The sequence below is a fragment of the Glycine max genome, chromosome 13 (assembly GCF_000004515.6).
Source record: "Glycine max cultivar Williams 82 chromosome 13, Glycine_max_v4.0, whole genome shotgun sequence".
NCBI lineage: Eukaryota > Viridiplantae > Streptophyta > Magnoliopsida > Fabales > Fabaceae > Glycine > Glycine max.
Window position 1 is genome coordinate 29,509,281 of NC_038249.2, and position 23,658 is coordinate 29,532,938.

At 31.8% G+C, this 23,658-nt stretch overlaps 2 protein-coding genes across 5 annotated transcripts; both read left to right on the forward strand.

Annotated features, from left to right (window-relative positions):
* Window positions 1-5,595: 5,595 nt before the first annotated feature.
* LOC100801739 (COP9 signalosome complex subunit 7) lies at window positions 5,596-13,790 on the forward strand. Of its 3 annotated transcripts, none has more exons than XM_006594285.4 (9): window positions 5,596-5,979; window positions 6,456-6,531; window positions 7,311-7,399; window positions 10,258-10,347; window positions 11,035-11,079; window positions 11,190-11,260; window positions 11,719-11,854; window positions 12,814-12,919; window positions 13,355-13,398. In XM_006594285.4, the coding sequence occupies exons 1-8, from the start codon at window positions 5,818-5,820 to the stop codon at window positions 12,883-12,885; spliced, it is 741 nt and encodes a 246-aa protein (XP_006594348.1). In that variant the 5' UTR covers window positions 5,596-5,817; the 3' UTR covers window positions 12,886-12,919; window positions 13,355-13,398. The 3 variants fall into 3 exon arrangements, with proteins under 3 accessions (XP_006594348.1, XP_006594347.1, XP_003542787.1); XM_006594284.4 differs by having other exon boundaries at window positions 5,599-5,979; window positions 12,811-12,919; XM_003542739.5 differs by having other exon boundaries at window positions 5,602-5,979; window positions 12,831-12,919; window positions 13,355-13,790.
* Window positions 13,791-17,943: 4,153 nt separating this feature from the next.
* On the forward strand, window positions 17,944-22,225 carry LOC100802273 (uncharacterized). 2 transcript variants are annotated; one of them, XM_014765658.3, is made up of 4 exons: window positions 17,944-18,415; window positions 19,620-19,805; window positions 20,411-20,701; window positions 21,364-22,225. In XM_014765658.3, the coding sequence occupies exons 2-4, from the start codon at window positions 19,698-19,700 to the stop codon at window positions 21,946-21,948; spliced, it is 984 nt and encodes a 327-aa protein (XP_014621144.1). In that variant the 5' UTR covers window positions 17,944-18,415; window positions 19,620-19,697; the 3' UTR covers window positions 21,949-22,225. The 2 variants fall into 2 exon arrangements, with proteins under 2 accessions (XP_014621144.1, XP_014621145.1); XM_014765659.3 differs by having other exon boundaries at window positions 19,690-19,805.
* Window positions 22,226-23,658: the final 1,433 nt, after the last annotated feature.

Here is a 23,658-nt window from a genome sequence, read left to right on the forward strand (position 1 = left end):
GAAAAAAAGATAAATAAAAACATCCATAATCATAAAAGATAAAGAAAGATATGGAGAACCATAAATAGACGATTCATAGATTCATAACGACCATCCTTTAATGTTCATTATTTAAGAATAATCCTATGGGATAAAAGCCTAGTGAAGAGAAAAATATATATCATTCTTCATCACGTTATCATGTGCTTCATTAAAACTTTGTGAAAAAGTTTAATGGGACAAAATCATGATGATAGAAAAAAAAATATAAAACCTAATTATTTCTTTTCTTCATGTCGACAATGATATTTGAGATAACAAAGTTCAATCTATTGAACCAATTGCTCAAAAATCTTTCTTAACAACAACTTTGTAAAGAAATCTAGTAGATTCTCACACAAACGAATTTGTTGAAATTTATATCATTATTCTTTTGGAGATTATGAGTGAAAATAAAACTACCATTCTTCCAATTGAACAATACACGCAACATCATTTTCACATATAATTGTTTATATTATATTCTTGAAGATAAACCACAATTTTCCCGTACATGTTGAAATACCTGCATATAATTATCTTTACAAATAACCTGTATTTGCATAGTAAGTAGGGTCTGACTTGGAATTTTTTTAATAAAATAAGTCAATATTTGTTGTTATTCTAAGATAACAAAGTATATGCTCTACTCCATTTCAATATATTTGTGTAAGTGAAAAACTATATCTTGTTGGTAAATTGATAGCAAATGTTATATTAGGCAATGTATAATTAACAAGATACAATAGTGTTCTTATAGCCTTAAGATATGGTACTTTAGGATCAAGTAACTCTTTATCATTTTCTTGAGGTCTAAAAGGATCTTTGTACATATATAAAGACTTTACAATCATTGGAGTGTTCAATGGATGTGATTTATTCATATAAAATCTTTTAAGCATAGTCATTATATAAGTATCTTGATGCATAAAAACCATTTAAATATTCAATTTGTAATCCCAAACAAAATTTTGTCCTTCCTAGACATTTCATCTCAAACTTTTTCTTTAAGTGATCTATAACTTTTGGAGATTCTTCAAGAGTTTCAATGAAATTTATGTCATTTACATAAACAACAATTATGGAAAATTGGATCTTTTCAATGACAAATCATTTATAAATTATTCTTTTAAGAAATAGTCATTAAGATTATTATACCACATGCAACATGATTGTTCTAATCCATATAGAAACTTATTTAAATTGATTGACTAATCTTCTCTAGAACTTGCATTACTTGGCAATTTAATCCCTTGAGGAGTTTCATATAAATGTCAATTTTCATAAAGTCATAAAAATTGGTTATAACAACATCCATTAAATGTAAATTGAGTCCTTCGTGAGCAATCATACTAATTAAATGTCAAAGACTACATGTATCCATTACAGGTGAATGTCTCTTTAAAATCAATATTGGATCTTTGTGAAAATCCTTTAGCAATCATACTTTGAATCTCACAATTTCACCATTTTCATTTTTCTTTTTGCACAAAAACCCATTTGTATCTAATTGGTTTTACACTTTCATTTCTATTGATTATAAGTCAAAAAACCCTTGGCTTAACAAGCAAGTCTAATTCTACATTAGTAATGTCTTTTCATTTTTGTTAATCATTTATTTGTTGACAATCACTAAGAACTTGGATTCTTGGTCCTCAATATTATTTATTACGTTTAGCACTATATTATATGTAAACACATCGTCAACTTTATTTTGTTTCTATCATATTTCATTTATGACATAATTTATTTAGATTTCTTCATCTTCAACAATTTAAAGTATTTGAGTTCTTCTAAAACTAAATCATTAATAATGTTAGAGGAAATTTTTCTGATTTTCATAACCTTAATTTGACCATTTAACTTTTTAACTCATTTTATTAATTGATGAATTTTATTTTTGGAACCAACAAGTCTACCATGCTTCATGTGTCTAAGACTTGCTTTGCAAAATTTATTGGAACATTAACAATTGATACATATGATTTAGCCACTTTTTTGACTAAACTTTATAAATAATTTTTTTTTTACACTTTTGGCTCACATTATTTTGTTCGAGGATCAAGATGATAATTTATTCAACTAATATTTTTTTTCAGTTGCTTATTCTCTTTTCCAACTCATTCAAAATGACAATTGATAAACTAAATCATGTAAATGGATGTTCGTTCTTAACATATATCCTCAACATATTTTCATGACTCATCTTATTGTGTGGTGATGAAACAAATAAATTATACAACACATCCACAAATTCTCAAATGTAAAATAAATGAAAAATATTAGGTTTTTACCAAAAATCAATTCCAAAGTGAAAAACTAAATATAATTTATTTGTGTGATGTGAATCAATCATCATTATAAGCATAAGATATAAATTCACCAACATAATTGAAAAAATATGTTTTTAGTCAAATTAATTAAGTTAACAATCTCGCAAACTTCTAGCTATGAGTTGACAACAAGCAAGCAAGTAATCGTTTAGTCTACGCATAAATTAAAACCATTAAATATCTAAATGATTCATATGATGAGTGTGGTGGTCCATAAAATTCACCGTGCATTCATTCTAAAAATTACATGTTGTTTGCTAATTAACTTTCCTTGGGAAAAGACAATACATGAGAAGTCATTGGACTCAATAATCATTTTGACTTTTCAATGGGTGTCCACATTAATTTATTTTTTACACCATAATACACACGGCGACCTAATTGGTCATGCCAAGCAACATCTTGTATTCATAAACTTCTAATTTACGACATTATGATCTCCCATTGTACTAATATTCATATAGTACAAAGCATAAGAAAAAAACATGTAATTTTTCCAATACAAAAGTTTCATAATATAAAGATATTCCATATTTCGTTCATTATTTGTTTTCATATGGTATCCATTTAGATGGATATCCTTGAAACTTAACAAGTTTTTATGAGACTTAGGATAACAAAATGCATTTTTAATGTGTAACTTTGTTTCTCCGGGTAATATATTAGCTTTTCCAGAGCTTCAATTATGCACTACCTGAAATAGTACTAACATTGACTTCTTGCATTACAAAATAAGAGAATAATTTATTATTCTTTATAGAAGCAAGGTGTATTAATAATCAATGTGATAAATTTGTGTAAAACAATATGTTTGAAAGATAACAATCTTATTAAAATATTTATTGCCTTAGCAAAATGAACATAAGGTCCAACAACATAAAAAATATACCAGCACGAAACATTATATGAATAGTAAATTTAAGAACATAATATAAGTAAAATTATTTATTGAAACTTTCCTCACCAACGAGATAATCAATTTTTTCAAGTTACTTTCCCACTTCTAGGGGAAAAAAGTATTCTTAAAACTTATTTCATGTCCCGTCCACAACCACAACTCTAATTACGAGATTATTTATAAGTATAATAATTAGATATGATTGTTAACTAATGGGAATAGAGCAAAATTGATAAGGTGACACTCATGATTTTTCATTAGAAGCTCATTGTTTTGCTTTGTCATTATAAGACAAAAAATTAATTCAAAATATGCATATTAACATATCAAATTAAATTAACAATCATAATGTTAAGCAGTACACCTAAATGTCGAATAAATTAAAAATGAAAAATTATTTATGTTTCACTCTTTGCATTATTTTTTCACTTTTGGTAAGAAAGAAATAATTAATTCTTTTCACTTTTTGTATTGTTTTCCCACTTATGGTGAGAACAAAAATTCAAATTTCTTTCATTGACAAGGTCTTCAAGACCTTTTACAAAAATATTTTTAAATTCTTTTATTTGATATTGTTTCAAAGATACAATGATGCTGCAACGCATCAAGATATGACTTATGTGAACAATATAACTATACACATCATTGTTATAAATGATATGATTAGAGAAACATAAAATATCTTATCTTGAAATGTGAACTCAAAATAATATATTTTTCTCTTGCACAAGATCAAATTATAATAAAATCCATAAGCTTTAACCATTACGACATAATTCTTTTACTTTTTGTGAGAAAAATTATTCTTTTATTTTCACTTTTGTATTATTTTTTCACTTTCGGAGAGAAAAATATTCTAAAAATTTTCTGGTATGATAGAGTCTTCAAAACTCTCTCAAATGATTAAATTCATGTAAATAAAATACAAATATTCTACCAAATACATGAACCAAAAATATAGAAAAGGACCATTGCTTCCGTGGATTACCTCACATCTAGTATGAACCATTATTATTTATCATCAGATTAATCTACTTTCATCTCTCTTATCATACACCTTTTCTACCACATTCATGCTCCTTTCTAGTAACTACTTGTCAGCTGCCGCAAGTTGTCGCCAAAGGCGATTTCCAACGACGATGCTCTCTCTCTCTCTTTTTTTTTTTTTTTTTTTTTGCCTTTTTCCCCTATCTCTTTCCCCAGATTTGTTCTCCCAACCATTAATGGCCTTCTTTCCTCCGCCACCTCCACCCTCTTCCTTACGCCGACAATTTGTCACCACTCACCACTGTCAACAAGGCTAGATTTCATCAACACAATGAAAGGGCAAAACAAATTGAGTGTCTCCCATTAAATCAAAGGCAACAAATAAAGCATATTTAATCCCATAAGGGCCTAGAATCAAAACATATCAGAATGATAGATTTTGTCATGTTGTTCTTGAAGGATCTTAGATCTATTGTTAATTTTAAGAATAGAAAATTGAGATCCTAGTTGACGACGTTGCGACGAGAAGTCCTGGTGGAGGTCGTAGGCAACGTTGTTGCCATCTTTTAGTGAGAAGGACCCAATCGACATACTTAGAGGACTGCATAGTGAATCTATAAGACATAGTGATGTTGCAACGCATCAAGATGACAACGAAGGGGAATCTAGGAGCCACATAAACGAAAGTGCAGACAACTCGGTGAATTAAAGAGGTGAAGAGAAAGGAATGGGGAAGCTGAAATGTTGGCGACAACACACGGTGGTGCTAGAAAAGCATGGGACGGAGGTGGCTTAAATCTATGAAGGGAGAATAATATGATGCGAAAAATGTATAATGTTATAATGGGTATAAAATTAATTTGAAGGCCAAAACTTTTTAATACATAATGAACCACTTACTAAGTGGTGCAATTTAGAATGCCCATATAGAGAGAAGAAAAATCTAACCTTGAAGTATAAATTTTAAAAGAATAACTTGCTTCAATTGAATTATTTATATGACTTTTTCTTATAGGGTACTAATTGCTAATGTCCCATGGAAGAAAAAAAAATCACAGGAATAACGTATTAAATAAAATGTAATTCAGAACATAAAAATAAAGAAAAAAAGTGAGAAAAAGACCTCATAAGAGATTAGAAAAAATAATAATTATATATATATTCTTTCCAAAAGATGACCGGAAATTAAAACAGATAAATTCAAATCACGATAATCATAAAAATATTATTCATAACATATTCCATATTCCATATTTCCCCCCTTTTTTTTAACTGTTTTCATTAAAAATAATCCAATCTCATCCAAATCAAAATTAATATATTGCTAATTTGATTCCACCTGTTATATAAGAGCCTGAACAGAACGAACATCAGTTTCTCTTCTGAGACCCTTCATTCACCTATCAGAGACAAAGCGCTCTCTCTCCAAAAAAAAAAAAAACTCGCTAAATTACAAAAATCTCTTCAAATCCTCTCAACCGAAACCCTAATCATAAAACCCTAGATTTTACTTTATTTGTTTCCCTCAATCGAATCGATTTTCCCCTTCCGAAAACCCTAATTCCTTCCTCGCTATCGAAGATGGACATCGAGCAGAAGCAATCGGAGCTCATAGACCACTTCGTCAAGCGTGCCTCCGCGGCCTCCGACGCCGCTGCACTATCCTCCGTTCTCGTCGAAGCCACTTCTCACCCTTCGCTCTTCGCTTTCTCCGAGATTCTCGCTCTGCCCAATCTTCTTCAGGTTCCTCTTTTCTCACCCTCGACGTTTCATTTATTTCCCTCCTAATTTTTTCTGATTTCTCTTTCAGTTTGTCGCTGTTATTTTTATTTAATTTTTTGTATCGACTTACTTTTCATGTAAGAGTGCTGGTTTATTATTGTACACATAAATAAAAAAGTAATAGGGTTTTCATATGTTTGTTTTTTTTAATTATTTTACTGTGTTTCCTGTGATTATGAATGATCCCTAGTAGTGTATTTTTAATACGTAAAAATGAGGATGTTTTATTTTTGGTGGTTAATTTTTTATTTATTTATATTTTAAAATTATATCTTGTGAATTATTTGTTTTGTTAAGGCGTTTTCGGCCGTGAAATAAAATTTTGAGGGAATATGAAAGGTTTTAAGTGACATGGGAATTCTGTTTTTTTGCTGGTTTAGTGAACTAGTTCTAATATGTCTGCCACTATTTTTTTTATTCGTGATTTCTTATTGCAGCTTGAAGCAACTGAGAATTCTGCTTATCTTGATATGCTTCGGTTGTTTGCACATGGAACATGGAATGATTACAAGAGTAAGCATATGAATTTGCCTTTATTTGTTATTTGTTCTCCCTTCTTTTTTTTCTTTTTCTGGTGGATAATTTTTTCTGTTAAGATCATGAGATATTAAGTTGTAATCTTTGTGCTGATAAAAAAAAAAGTTGTAATCTTTGTAAGATGGTAGTATGGAAGAATATGTACATGTATAATGAACTATGAAGTAATTAAGTCTACTTCCTTGATTTTATAATCAATTTTTATGACTCGTATTTTTCCTTTTAAAGTATGCCCCCTCACTTAGATAAGCTAAATATGATGTCTTGAGGTTTTAAATTGCGGTTGTGGCTGGTGTTTCACTGTGATGCTAGATACCGCAGACTAATGCGGCTGCAATTACTAATGTGGAGATGAAGAGACCTGTTGTGTCTTAAATCATGATCACAGTACTGTTTTTATTTTTGAAACCTTGACATCCTTAATGCATCTCATTGCTATTGTCAACATGAAGGAATTTATGTATACGTGGAGTTGGAAAGGCATGCATGTCTGCATAGGGACATATTTTGCAGTTTGTGATTGCTAACAATTATATTATATATCCTGCTAATTTTGAACCCCACTAATTGCATATTGTGATATATGAAGCCTTTCACATATTCACCTCATGTTGGTTGCTACTTTGTAAATAGTATCATTAGGGATGTTTGTAATTTTATCCACATTTCATTGTGTGTTATCTTTGCTTTGCAAGTCTGTGCATGTTAATAAAATAACACAATGCTGTTTATTAAAATGTTTATGTGGCCTCCAGGTAATGCTGACCGTCTTCCACAATTGATACCTGATCAGATCCTCAAGCTTAAGCAACTTACAGTTCTTACACTGGCTGAGACATATAAGGTATTGCTTATTGATGTAGAGTTATTGCATATCATTTTTTGGTATTTTTGCTTGATTTGATGGTTGTGGGTTATTTCTGATCCATTTTAATTTTTAATCTGAGAGCTGCCAGAAACTGGCCTACCCCAGTCCAGATAACTTGCTTATTTTTTATTGTTACCAGTTTTGTTATAAGTGGAAGTTGATTTCTATATCTTAGGTGTCTCAAATCACTTGTTTTAGTTTGGGTCTTTGGGTGAAAAATGAATTCTCTCAGCTAAAGGGTGGTGCAAAGACCTTAATTGAGATACCTATAACCTGCTGCTAGTTATAATGATAGAACTGGACCAGAAACAGAAGAAAAGATTGTGAACGTTCGTAGTAGGAGATTTTTTCTCCCATGCCGTTGCCAACCTTTGTATCATCATTTCGATCGAACTCAATCGCGATTCCACTGCTTTGCGATTCTCTTCTATTGTTTTCTCCATGGCTTCCATGCGCGTCTCTATTCTCGTGTTCATCTTCGTCACCACTAACGATTCTACGTTCCAAGATCGGAGCTTTGATACCAGTTGATAGAACTGGACCAAAAACAGAGGAAAGGATTGTATTATTATGGTGGTGCTTCCAACACCCAAGACAAAATACAAAGTGAGTTTCGAGGTCTCACCACCCTCCACTTCCTACTCTCCCATTCTAACTTACCTCTAATTGACTATTTATAGTTTCTTAACTAACTTACAGTTAGTTCTAACTACCTAATAGTTAGTTATAACTAACTAACATTTAGTTATCCTAACTAATTGACAACTAGCATACACTTTTCCCCCCATCTATCACATAACCATGGTAGTCAAAATTGTGATTTGATGCATAAGATTGTATGAGTTTACAATCTTCTTTGCCATCTTCGAGTCTCAGTCTGGTGAGAATCGCAATTTCGTTGGATCGTCCAGGATTGTTGTTGAAAATTGCTGCTCGATGGGGCATGGTGCTTTTGTGTGAGTTGGTGTTTGGCTTTTTGTGGGTAGGGTTTGTGACCCGGTATAATAACTCGTGGCCCAAAAGACCCTGGTCCACACCTTTCTCCCTTTTTCTGTTGTAAAAATTAACTGCCCCTTTTTCCGCTTAAAAATTTACCATGCCCCAAAAAACCATAAAATGAAAATTACATTGCCCCATTTACCGCCCCGCTAAATCATTGATTCTCTCTTTTACTCCACGAAAATTACTCTCTTAATTACAAATTAATGGAATTAACAAGAAACAATATGAACTGTTAATCTTATTTCTGATACTCATATGTTCTCTTTCACTCAATGTCCCAATTTCCTCTTTTCTTTTTCAGTTTCAGCAGTCCTTCTCATCTCTTTTTTGCTTATGATGTTGAATTGAAGTTTAATTATGTCTTTCAAGTGTCATATTCCGATGTATATGTGCAAAAACATGAATTTCATAAGTTTTTTAGGATCTTACGATCCGTGTTACGATCCCCCGAATTATGATCCATACTCCCCTTTCCTATCTCAAATAAAATCTTGATTTTGACTACCATGGTCATAACTGTTTAGATTATGCTTTCTTGTTAAGTATTTATGGTTTTTCTTAGAAAGGGGAAGAAGTATCCATGTTGTTTGGGATAAGATTGTGTTTTTTTTTGTACTTACTTTTGGTTTCCACCCATGGTTGTTTTTGAGCTTGCTTTGTGCCCACCCTTTATATTCCTTCATTCATTTCTCTTTGACAATAATTCTGTTTGAGAAAAGGGGAGATATTCCCATGAGAGTTCCACATCAGGTTAAGGTCTCTTGGGTTTGGCATAAATTTGCTTGTGGCACCATCATATTTTTAATTTATGTATTGTATTTGTTCTTTAAAAGCAACTGTGTTTTTTTCCCTTTAGTAATTATCATGGTACTTGATAAATTTTCGTTTGGTGCCTTCATACTCTTAATTTTTATATATTTTTTTATCCGCAAAAATAATATATGTTAGATAAGTTTCAGTACAAGTCGTACTGTGATTTTTACAATCACCAATGAAGTCTCCCGTGTGGAGGTTTGGTTCCCTAATACAAAACTAATCATGATGGATTAGAGAACCAAAACTCTAAGTATATATTGGTGATCCCTATCTGTGGAGCTATTTTCCACTAATTACAAAACCCTTCTCTGATATGGCTTGACCGTTGATGAAAAGGATTGTCGAATCCTTTTTCCAGGTTCCTCAACCAGCTCCAGCAAAAGAAAATGGCATCATCCAGTATCTTACTGGTGTTGGGGCTATCATTTGAAAATATGATTCTGTTTCTATGGTTCCATATACTCCAAGTTAGTGCCATCCACCAAATTAACCATCTCTGTGACTTGATACCAAGATGTGTATTGCAGAATGAGTGCTGCATGAAATTCTGCCTCCGGTGTTGCGAAAAAGGTCCCATCATGTTGATCCAAGACAGGGATTCCCACCAGATCTGCCTAATTCTGTGACAGCTGAAAAACAAAGGCCCTGCATCCTCTTAATGTATATATTCTATTTGTTTAACTAGTAGCAGCCCCTTTCTTGGCCTGTTGTTTAAGTATTTTGCCTCTGCATTGATGCATTTTGCAATGCTTGCATCTTTAATGCTGTCTCGTTGCCCCTAGATCTATTATGTGATTAATTTTTGTTTATGGCCTTTATATGGTGTTTTGCCCATGGTTGTTTAAAGCTTTAAACATTTTCTTGAATTTATGTAGGATGGTTTCATCCAATTCATCACTTTAAATAGGATTTTATAATATAACTGGTTTCTCTGCTCTTTTTTGCTGTTTTGAGTGTCCTTATCTTTTGACATTGGCAATCAATTTTTACAAAATCAATTGTTTTTCAAATTTCAGGTACTACCCTATGACCAACTGATGCAGGAGTTAGATGTGACAAATGTTCGTGAGCTTGAAGATTTTCTAATTAATGAATGCATGTATGCGGTAGGCATCATTCCCTTCCAGAGAGTGTTTACATAAATATATGATTGTAATACACATACGCAGTCTGTTTGTGATTGATTCTGGCAACATAATCTGGTTTTGATAACAAACTGGAGCATACAACAAAATCTAAATGTGCATTTTTAAAGTACATGCGTAACAGAATATACACTATGCATTCAGTAGTCATATACTCAATCATTTACACTGAAAGGGATCTGAATGTAACTCTTATGTGATCGATTCCTTTTTAATACATTGTGCCTTTTCCATATGTTCTTTCATCTTTTCATTCAGTTCTCTATTAATCCTTAATCTTCATTTGTGGTAATGATAAAATGCGTTATGAATTGTAAATTAACTTTCTGATATATATCTGTGTGTATGTGAGTGTGCACATGTGTGTGTCTATATATATATATATAGAGAGAGAGAGAGAGAGATAGAGAGAGAGGAGGGATCAACTTGCTCCAAGAATAACTTTAAAAGACTTACTCATCCTAACAATTGATTTTCTTGAAATCTAATGGTTAGGATTACCAACCTTTTGCTATTATCCTTTTATATTATTTTTTTTATCTTGTCTTTTTCCAGAAGATGATGGATAGTCAAATTAATAAATTGGTAATCTGGATAAAATATTTGATGAATGACACATGTTTTTCTAACTTTTGTTTCTCCCATCAGGGAATAGTTCGAGGAAAGTTGGATCAGTTGCGGCGGTGCTTTGAGGTCCTAGCTCATTATCATCTGTTATTATATTTAATTATGTTTTTGACCCATTTCTATATTTTCATTTAATGAGTAGTAGTAGTTTACCTGATCTTTGAGAGTGATTTCAGGTCCAATTTGCAGCTGGTAGGGACTTGAGGCCTGATCAACTAGGGAATATGATACAGACTCTCTCTAACTGGTATTATATCTTTTTCACGTAGGGGCTTGATTATTTGTAGTCATATGTCTGTTATTTAGTAAATCAATTACCAAAGGCTGGAAAAAATAATATGAAATTTCCATGTTTGAAGGTAAACATGGTAGTGATACTGGGCAACTAGAATATCAGTGTAACTTGCTTCAATACTTAAAGCTTTGAATTGTTGTACTATGACCACTTTAGAAAAATATCCAAGTCTGTTTAGCATCCAATCTCAGTTGAAGTTGGTTTAAACTTCATATTGTCAACTTGTAACAATTTTGTATTTTATATATATAGTTTTGATACTTAAATTTGTGTTTGGAAATTCTGTTTCTCTTATCTCTTTGGTTCAGAATGTCTCAAATTGGTAATGGTATTTGTTTACCAAGTGCTAATTTTTGGTATGTGACTCCTCTTCAAAATACTAAAATTTAATTCATGACTGGGAAACGTAGGTTGTCTACATCAGAAAATATGCTTGTTTCAATTCAAGAGAAGATAAAATGGGCTGATGCAATGAGTGAAATTGACAAGAAGCACAGGAAGGATGTGGAAGAGAAGGTAGAAGAAGTAAAGAAGTCCATTTTCAAGGTGGGTTGGTTTATTTTTATACCTTTCTTTTTCACAACATTTTTTTTCTTAAATACAAATGAGAAAATGTGTGATAAAAAATGCTTGCATCTAATTTCATTGTTGTACTGAATGTGTTGAAATTTTCATTTATCCTTTCGTGTATCTATGCTTGTTTTGGGATTGGTGTTTGATTATCCGGTGATTGCGTAGTGCAAGCTGGAACTCTCGTCCCAACACTATTTTCCAACTTAAAATGAATATTATGCAAATTGCTAACACTATTCTACTGGAGGTTATTTTGAAAGAGGAAAACAAAATTATAGTAGAACAAATGGTTCCCTTTTCTCGGTATTAATGACTTAAACTTTGAGGGCCAATGTGTTGCACAAACATGAACACCATAGTTTCTTGTCATGTATTAAATTCTAATATAGACTAAGGATGTGTTTGGTTTATATGATGGAAAAAGAAGAGAAACTTTTGAATTCTAGTAGAGTGTAAAAAGTGTGGGTCCCACAAAAAAGTACAAAATTTCTCTCCTCTCTACCAAACACACCATAAATCTGTGGTTTGACTGATAATTTGGTATTCTTTTATTTCTATTTGACTATCCTTCGGCTCCTCTATCTGGTCTCTACCCTCTTTATTATCATGCTTCTATGGGTTTTGTTCACAGGTGCTTAATTTACCTAAGATGGGGGACCCTACCATTTTTTCTAATCCTATCTTGTCTAATATTTGTTTTTCTAATCTTATTTAACTGCTTATCCATTGTAACATTTTAAGTTTTAAGCCATATATAAGCTGCTCTGTGTGCAGCATTCAACTTAAAAGGCTATCCTATATTCCTATGTGAGGATTTGGAATTGTTTCAGATAATATAAAAGTATCTGACTAATTATACACACATAGTTGCCTGCTGTTCTTTATGCTTGGAATATATTGGTCGACGTGTCTTACTTACTTCGTGGCAGAAGTTACACACTGTAAGCAGGCCGACATCGACTTCAGAGGGCATGAGGAGATCTGCTCTGAATCTGGTGGAGTGATGGATTATGAAGAAGATCGAAGCCGACCAAAGAGGTAATTCGAGAAAACATTCTCTAACAGTCAAGTATTTGATCAATTGTCAATAAATATTGATTTTCCAAGTTGAAACTGGTCACGATGTCACCTGAATGCAATACCGAATGTTTTGGCTCATGAATCCTGACTGGTCCATATCATCTTCAGTGGATGATTATAGCCGGTTTTATTTGGATTTTGCTGTCAGTTTTGTATAACTTATTATGACTCAAATGGCCCACATCCTTTATTTATTGGAAGAGAATTCAATTTTTTTGCCTTTTGATGCTGACTATGTATGGGATAATCTTATTATCAATGGGAACTGAGATTAGACATGGTATTATAAAATCTTATTTCAAGCTAGAATATGATTGTGCTGTCATTTTAATTTAGATAATTTCCTCAAATTCTATCTCAAGACTTATTGGCTTGCGCTTGGCAAATTTGCAGGAGGCGGCATCCAATTTCTTGAAGATTTAGTAGATAAGGGAGCTCATTGGAGATGGGTTCTTTAGTTGCTTGCCTGACTTTTATTCATGGCATGCGTCAACAGAGGATATCAGCTTTTGCAGACAGACAAGTATATCTCATCGATATTGCCCTTGTCTGTCACACCACAAAGCGAGATAGGGACAAGGAAAAAAAGGAGGGAAAACCTGTTAATTTAGGAAATTGATAGTGTTTCTTGAACCATTATTTAATCGTCTACTGAGTTGGCAATAACAAGCTGAGATGGTGGTGCGGCTATTTATTTGCGGTTGCTGAATGCTATATATACTGTTTTGTTTTGTATTATGCTGATATATTTGCTGCCTCAATTGCGTTGTTATACTTTGTGGTGAATATATATATTCCAAAATTATATATTAGATGCGTATTCTTGATAGTATCAATTGTTGACACTGTTAAAAAAAATGAAAAATTTAATTTAATTTCAAATGCAAAACAAATGCGACAGATTAGTCTTCGTGCAAATTCTCCTCCTGTTAACTCAATGTGCTCGTGACATGTGGCATGTGGTCGACCTATGTGGCACTCTATTATGTTCAAATTGGTTACCATGTAATGGACTAGTTTGCCATATTGATAATTTTTTGGTTTAATTACTCACTTGTTTTTTATAATTTTTTAATTTGTATTTTTTAGTTTTTATAGTTTAAAAATGATTTTTTTAGTTTTTATAATTTATATTTTAATTTCTTTCTGGTTCTTGTAGCTTTCCATCTCTTGGATTTTCTTTCTCCTCTTATGAACCTCCTCAGCTCAACCAATCCCTCAATCACATACATGAGGTTCTGAACAAAATTGAAATTGAACAAAAAGTTGAATTCCTGTTCTATTAGGTTCGAGCAAGACTTGTGAACCCTCAAGACATAATATAGAAGGAACAAAATAAAAAGCAAAGGCAACCATAAAAGAAAAGAAAGAGATAAAAGTAACTTCCAACAAAGTGACGATAAGCCCCCACAAAACAGTCCATCCAACTACACACGTAATTGATAAGTCAAACACAAACATGACAAAATCACCTACATGCATATCATATCCACAATGAACATGGTTGTTGATTTTGAACCAATCCCAATTATGAGCGGCAGAGACAAAGTACCCACTACTCGGTCCCAAGTGCCAAATTAAGAATTTAAACAGCAAAAAAGAAACAACTCTTATCATCATGCCTTCAAAACTCAAAGTTCCTAGAAAAAATAACAATGAAGTTCTGCCGCTATCGCAAGCTCCCCTTCCTCCCATGTTTTTGCCCCTGAAACCTCACCTTGGTCTCACTACTCTTCACATCACGTTGCTCGACCCTTGCAGTGGCGAATCTCATCTCCTCTATCCTCTTCTCCTCAAACAATGATGGCCAGATGGTGCATGGGTTGTTGATGTGGGAGTCTAAAGGTGTCAATTTGTTTGGAGTTAGTCTCATTTCATTTATTGAGAAAAACTCAAGTCCCACATCGACTAAAAGTAAAGTCAAGTTAGAGTTAAGTGAGAGACAATCGTCACTCCTTGAGTTAGATTTTGGGTTGAGTTAGACCCAAATTTACATTCTAAGAATCTAAGATGGTATCAAAGCATATTCAAGATTAATAGAATCATCCAGCTCGTGATTGAGATTCGTTTAAGAGGGAGTTGATGCCAAGGTGCTACTTCTTGTCATGGCTAAGGGTAATTTAGGAAAAGAGAAAGAAAAAGAGAAAATATAGACAAAATAAATAAATAAAATCTTAATCAAGTATTAAAAAATAAAACTTATTTATGGAAAATTTAGTCCCACAAACTAAACAATACAATTATAACCCTTTTTTTAATAACATTTTAATCTAGAGGTCACATAGTCATGTATATAAAGATAACAAATACTTTTTTAACATTTATAAATTAAAATTGATTTTTTTATCTTTCAAGAATAAAATTGTGAAACGCCAAAATGATATTTACCCCGTATTCCAGCATTAGAGGCCACTGGCGTACATTGTATTGAAACTACAGATGATGCGCAATCACTTTGTGGTGATGAAAGATTCAAATTTTAGTTACATGTAGAACTAGACATTTTTGGATTTAAGCCTGCAGGCAACCCGTTTAACTTGCAATCCGCACAATACATATGCTTTAAAATTGTTAGACCATTTAAGATGTGGGCTTTATAGCCCGTCTTGTTTCCCCCGCGGGTTAAAGAGGTTTTGTCCGTAGTCCTTTTATTTTTGGATTAAGGAGTTCTACTATTCAGACAAACCAAAGAGAACCTCACTCACTTCATTTTCTGAATACACACTTCTGTAGGTTTGAGACTTCCCAAACCAAAAACAACTACCTATATTGAGTTTTATAACAAAAAGAGCAGTAATGAGAATATTATTGGAATTGCAATTTCATTGCCAACGTTAAGGAGATGATGTTGGTTTTTCAATAGGAACTCAAGGTACATTTTATTGTCCCTACCAATGGGTTTTGACATTTCTAGATAGTGTTTTATTTTCAAGTTCATAGCTATATTTTTTATGTTCAAAATGCCTTTTATTACTCTCAGTTTTTGTTTACGATTGCATCCACCTGGTAAAAAATTTAAATTTAGGATTTTTTTTTTTATATATACGTGATCTACGGGTCGACCAATTATGATTATGCAGGACGGTTGCGGACTCCCTTAGATGAGGTTTGTTTATTTTGCGGGCTTTACTTGTATACCTAACTCTAGTTTCAGGATGAAAAATTACATTTCAGTGATGATTCACTTGTCACATTAAATCTACATTGATGGAATGATAATTTTGAATTATATTAGAAAGACTTTATTAATTTTTTTAAAAAGATAAGGACCAAACTGAAAAGAAATAAATAAAAGGCCAAAAATAATATTTAACCTTTGAGATAATTAAGCAAGAAATTTTTATCTAGTTAGAGGGTAAATGTAGGAGATCACATTCAAAGGAGAAAGAATATTAAAATATTTGTTAGATTCAACATGAGATTGTTTTAGTTTTAAGTGTGCAATTATGTTAGATACTCATAGAAAAAAAGAAATTATTTGTTAGAGAAAGTGAAACAAGTGAGTCCCATTCTTTAGTTAGTATACTTTATAATATTCAAGAAAATGAATAGTTTTGGTTTCCTAATAATTTGTAAAGTAAAGTGAATTTAGTCTCTTAATTTTTAAAATGTTACAATTAAATTTTTTTGTCACTTTTCTTTAATTCAAATTATTTATATTCACATTTTTTTATAAAAAAATTCACAAATAAAACCAATTAGGATGTTTAAAATTTAATTTCATTTAAAACTAATATTTTAACTTATAAAATTAACATAATAAATACATATTTTTTATAATTAATATTTTATTAAGCACAATGCACAACCAAATCTATTTTATAAATTATATTCTAATCAATATTATCTTTTTGATAAAAATTGTAATATTATGTTTCAACATATAAATTATATTTTAGATTTATAATAAAAAATATATATTATGATATAATATTATTTTTAATTATTGATAATTGTTTTAAAAATATTAAAATCTTATTTAAAAATAAAAATAAAACAATACTTCATATTGAATATCCATTAATTTTGTATTACTAACATTTACTTTATGCAATTCTCATTTTTATTATGTTGACTAAATTACTCTTAATAAGTCTTAATACTTCCTTCCTCAAATGTCTCAACCTTATATTCTCTTTTCCTTCTTATATGCCCCATTTTTATTATGTAGACTAAATTACTCTTAATAAGTCTTAATACTTCCTTCCTCAAATGTCTCAACCTTATATTCTCTTTTCCTTCTTATATGCCCCATATTTTCTCTGTGTCATCCCCTCCATATCTTCTCAGTGCATTTGAAGGTGGAAGTATAAGTCATCTCTAGAAATGATGAGGGTGTTTTGTTTCATCTTTGCATAGTTTTGATGAGGGTAGATTGAAAAAAACAAAAATCAAAATGTTGTTCTGGAATGGATATTTTATAATACACATGCAATTTGAGAATGTATTTCAGAAGACAAAGTTCAAAACTCTATTCTAAGATGGGTATTGCGGAACACGTTTCAGGATTTACAAGTATTTTATAGAATACTCATTCCATAATTTCCTTGTACATCTAAAATGTGTTCATGAATACCTATTCCAAAAGATAACAAATCAAAATTATTGTATTTCAAAATGGATATTTCAAAACACATTTTGGGATTTAGAAGTCTATTATAAAATAATCATTTTGTAATATATTTGTAAATCTGAAATGTGTTATGAAATACATATTCTAAAAGCCAAAAAATCAAAAGTTCTAATTACAGAATAACAATTGCATAACATATTTCTGGACTTAGAAGTGTATTACGAAATGAATATTTTATAAGAGACTTGAACATATCCAAATGTATTCCAGAACACCCTCACTAGAACCCAATACCCACTCTCCAAAAGCCAAACACCCACCCCATAACATACCATAATGGATTTACCCTTATCAATGACCAAGGGAAGCAACATCGAAGGGTGGGAGATTGAAATAACAGGAAGGGGGTCCTAGGGTGCAAGCGATTCCAAGGAGATGTTAGGATCATTTAGGGTTGAGACACTTGGGGAATGGGGTGCTGAAACTCATCAAGGGTAATTGTGTCTACACAATAACAATGAAAAGTGTAGTAAGTAGTAGATGAAGTGCAAAAAGTATTAGTTTTGTTGGGGTTTTCTCCATTTTTTCCCTCAACTTATTTAAGGAATCCACTATGGGATCAATAACAATTTGTTGGTACACCCACTATAATATAATTCTATGAATAGATGATAGTAAAATTTCTATAAATATTCGCCAATAGTTATTTTAATCCTACATAACAAATAATTAAAATTCATAATAAATTATATATTTAAATTTATGAATTTTCCCATTTTCCAGGTATTTTCTTTCAATACTCCAAAACAAAACCCGCACCATGAAGAACTCGCAAACCCGAGCAGAGGGAGAAACGCAACTATGAGAATCAGAAAAGCGTAGTAAGTCACATCCTTTATTCTGTCACTGATTTTGTTTTGAGTTTTTGTTTTAAAATTTCAGAGTCTTACTTCTCAGAAGTTTCAGCTTTCAGTTTTGTCTGTCGGCACTTTGTTGATGCATTTGATTCTGTCGGTCTTATATTTTGATGTCGTCGCGTTCCTTATGTGATCCTCTTTTTTTTTTTTTTATTATTATATTAATTCATTGTCTATCATGTTTATTTTTTGTTTCCCCTTTGAATTTGATTACAGCTATTCAACCTTAGTTTTTTCTGTGCATGCTCTATGGCTCAAAGATGAAGTGTTTTTTGATAAGTTTTTTTTTATAAATACATCATACCTTTTGAATTTAATTAGAACGCTGTGACAAAATAAAGGTGTTTTTTTTACTATCATCTATTCATAGAATGTTATGTAATCTAAGATTGTTGAGTTTTGTTATAATTATTTTTAAAAATTTTATATAGGGTGATTTTATTTGGATGGCAATGTACACTGATAGTGCATTATTACTAAACTCAGTTTCTTTTAGGTTTTTATTCTTTCTGAAAAAAGTACGCAATTATCATTTGGAACAATAACCAAATGACCCAATTTGAAAGAGTTTATTTATAGCTTATTTAGATTTATCTTATGATGATATAAACACTAGTGTAAGCGTTTGAGAGTTTTTGAAAATAGCTTATGATATATCCATGAGCAGTTCTTAGTCTATTTCAATAAGCTCTCCAGGATAACTTATGAAAACAACATATAGCCTTTAGAAAAACAGTCTAACCCCTTTTTCTTTTAATTATGAAATTAACTTGTACATAAATACTTATTCAGTTATTCAATAAGACCTTAATTAAGTTGTTTATCTAAACAGACCCAAATGAAGCAAAACCACTTATTTTGTTCTCTTTGGCTTTGGCTCCATACTTTTAGTAGAACCAAAATATGTCACTTTCTCTCCCACCCCCCCCCCCCCCCATATGTTATGTTTTAGAATGCATCAAATATAAAACAAAATGCATTAGACTTTGTTTCATATGGTTGCATGCTTCTTCTTGGGTTGAAGTGCTTGGTCCCTATGATTTTAGAAGAATGCCTTTTTCTTTCTATTTCAGAATGTGATGAATTTTTCTGATACTAACAAGTGACAAAAAAAAAAACATTTATGTCTGAACTGAGCTTCTCTTGATTTATATATTGGACTTGTTAGTTTTATGCCCTCTATGCAATACACTCAACTTCCAATATTCACTGTGCTTGATGCCAAACATTCTGCCAAGACTTGTAAATGGAACGTTGGAGTGGAGTTTTGAGAGTCCCACTGCATCCTAACAGCAGGACATTCCATAGAGTTGGGGCATCTCTCTGCCTTTCTCCTGAAACCAGAACTCTGCTTGTAAGTTAATTCCTTGAAGTTGAACCCCATTGCTTATAAATAACAGTAGAGCTTTTACTTCACATCAACCAGAAGGGGATCAGTTTTCTTACTGTAACTATCATAGTCTAGGATGTAGCTTAGCATTGTTTTTCACAAAACTAGAAAACCGTGCAATGGAATGTGAGCAAGTTATTTGAGTTTCTTTCAGTAACGGAGTCACTGAAAATGGAATCATATCATGGCCTAATAATGCTTTTTGTGTGTGCATGAGAAGAAATCAGTTAATCATTTGCTACTCATTGTAAGTAATCAATGGTGAACATTGATAGGTTGATCTTTTAGTAATGCTTTATTTCTCATGGAGTCGGCTTCTTCTGTTGATTACCTGAAGTGTAGTTGAATTTTGTGAACTGTGGGATTTATGCATAATGGTTTACACTATTTGGAAAATGCAAAATAGAACATTTTTTATGTGGTTGCTAGTTCAAATTGAGAATTTCCCGCTTTATTTCAATGGATAAGGATGCTTTGAAACATGACATCACCGATGCCCTGCCACAAATGCATTAGACTTGTTTTGAAACAAAACATTATTTACTTAAAATTCTTATGATTTGTGACAGGTACCTAAAGCCAATGCCATCTTTTTCTGTGGGGATCGAGTTGAAGGGACTGGTAACCCAGTGATTGAGAGGCTATCAAATTTACAAAAACTATCTGAAATTATTGTGTCCAAATTCGGTTCATTCACCAATGCTTGGGTTATTGAGGCTTCTGCTTTTAATGGACCTTTCGCTGTCTATAAAGACTTCATACCATCTGTGAATCAATATGGAGAGCCAAGTTCATACCATCCAAATGGATTCCCAGCATCTACATCAACTGTCTCACTCTTATCTAATTGCCTTGAAGAAGTAAGATCTGTTCTCCCCACCCCTCTCCATTATATGGTACAAATTGCTACATTTTTCTATGACTATAACTACTGTGCTTCTGGAAGTTATTGGGTGTAACCAAGTAATGTTTCTGCTCTTAATGAATAGTTCAAGAATCAAAGCAGAAAAAAAATATCTGTATTGGTGGTGTAAATCTAAACCAATATTGATGTTCATGTGATAAAGGTTTTATTTATTGGTTTGTAAATAGGAAAAACCACAGCAAATAGAGACTTGCAGTTGCAGTCAGAGAATCCCACCTAAAATCACTCTCTAGTCTCTACACAATTTTTGCATACCTTCCCTTCTCTCCCTACTTTAAATCATTTCCTCCACAAATTCACACCTCTAATTCCCATCTTGACCCTTATAGTTACTCTCATCATCTAACCTTACTAATTATTTGAGGCCAAACAAAATCATTAGCAAGTGTATGACATATCCTAATAGTTCTAGCTCCTTGACTTCTCAAAATTATCGATCCTATATAAAGGCATGACACCTATATGCAACACGATGGGAGATATCGCTTATGTGATTCCAATAGTAAAACTAAAACCGTCTCTGTTTGTGTCTTTATGCAACTTGTAACTACCACTTGCACCAAATGCTTTACGTATTTTGAATTTTTTGTAATGCAGGCCAAAAAAGTCATTTTAGGAACACAAGTAGATACAAAGTCTGGCTTGAGTCCTTCGTGTTCTTTCTCTCGATCCAAGACATTCATCCTTGGATTTAGCAAAGGTGGAGCTGTACTTAACCAGATAGTTACTGAGCTTGGATTCTCAGATATTGGATCCAATGCGAATTCACCTGATGTGGGACAGCTTATGGGCAGAAAGTTCGCCGGATCTGAGGAGATTTATGTTGTACCTAAAACAAAGGAAGACTTGCTGAACAGCATTAGTGAGATTCATTATGTTGATGTTGGTCTCAACTCTGCTGGGGCATACTTAACTAACCATGATGTGTTTGAGAGAATCTCCAAGAGGCTCATGCAAGGAGCTTCTGAACTCCGTTTTATCCTACATGGAACTCCGAGACAATGGAGTGACAAGCGGCGAGATTGGATACGAAACGAAAAGGACAAAATGCTGCGTCTGCTTGAATCTGAAGCCCCAAAGAGTGGGGGAAAATTAAAAGTATTAGAAAGGTTTTATTTTACTGATAAGCCTCCAAGCATGCAGATGCACTTTGAAATTATAGAAAGTTTAGATGCAAGTTAGTAGTTCATTCTTGATAGGTCTACTGGAGTCTTTGCTATAAAAGCTTTTGAGGGATGGGGGGCTGAAGACCCTGCTAGCCCCCGCATAAATCCGTCCCTGATCATTAACCAGTCAATATTCTGCAAGAATATGTCATATCTGAGAATTATCAAAAGAATAGTAAAATTGGACCATTGCATCTTTTGTTATCTCCTCCTACGTGTCAGACTATCTATGACCAAAGATGATTGTAATCATTGAAGTGGTTATCATTGTAATTATAATACTCCAATTTAAATCTTCTGTAGATAAACAATTGGTGATCAAAGTAAAAACTCCTCTGCTATGTGGTGTATGAAAGACAATGGAATATTTAAGACAATGTGGCTTGCAGATAAGATGCAAATTTTGGGTAAATTTCAAATATGAAAGACTCTCAACATTATATAATTGTTTTGGGTATTAGAAGACGATGCAATAAAAATAAGGAAATCAGGGTGTATGATATGATAGTATGACTATGGCACTTGGCTGAAGACAATAATAATTTTTTAAGTAGTGCTAGGAACACATTCTTTAACAATTTCTTTCAAACACTCAAAATAAAAATCAAAGTTTTTCACACAACATTGTGAGTGTGGTCGCAGAAGTCTTCTGATTCTACTCTATTCTTGGAGAGGATAGGCAAGCAAGCATAGTGCAAAAAGACAAGATAGGAGGGTGGAGAAAAATATTGAAAATGACATGATAACTTCTAAAAACTTAATACTAAAATTAGAAAATCAAACACAAAAATTTAAGAAAATAAAATTCTAAAAAAATTTAGAAAACAGAATAGATAATATTTTCTATTTTAATATTCCAAAATTCATTTATTTAAAGATAAATGAGTTAAAATTTATAATGCTACTCAAAATATCTTTTTTTAAAAATAACTTAAGGAATATAATTATCAAGTTACTACCTTAATTCTTTTTAAAAAATAAGCCTTTAAAAATACACAAAACACATGCAATATAAATTGTTAATAACTCATTTATATATGTCCCTTAACATTGCTTACATCATTATACTCTGCAAGTAGCAATGAACACAAAAATAATACGTCATTATTAGAAAAAAATTTATTTATTAATTAACAATTATTTTTATTAGCATTGATTTGTCTGATGAAAGTTAAACTAATAGTATAAATATTGAAAATTTATATCAATTAACAATAAAACTTTTGTTATTGTAATATCAAATATAAGTATAATTAATACATCATATTTCTTTTAATATATCGACAATTTAATTTTTATTAGACAAAGAACTTACAAAAATAATCCTAACACGTACGTAATAATTTTTATTTATTAATAAACGAATTTTTTTAGTGCTTTAGAGAGGACAAGAAGGAAAACATTAAGAGATATGCCATAGCTAGGAAGTTTCCCGGTCATAATAAAAGATTTCATCAATTTTTAAGATTCCTTTTCCAATATACAATGCATATGATTCACTCGACATTTATATTGTTTTCTATTTTTCAGGAGTCTTGAAATTTGAATATCTCTTCTTTCCTACCTTTTTTCCCACATTCGTTGTTCTGATCAATCTCGATCAACTGTATATAGTATCAATTTGTTTACAATATCCAAGAGAGCATAAATGATAATTCAATGAATATCATTGTATTCCAAGCTTGCTCTTACATATGCAAGTTAAGATGCAAATGATGAAAAATAA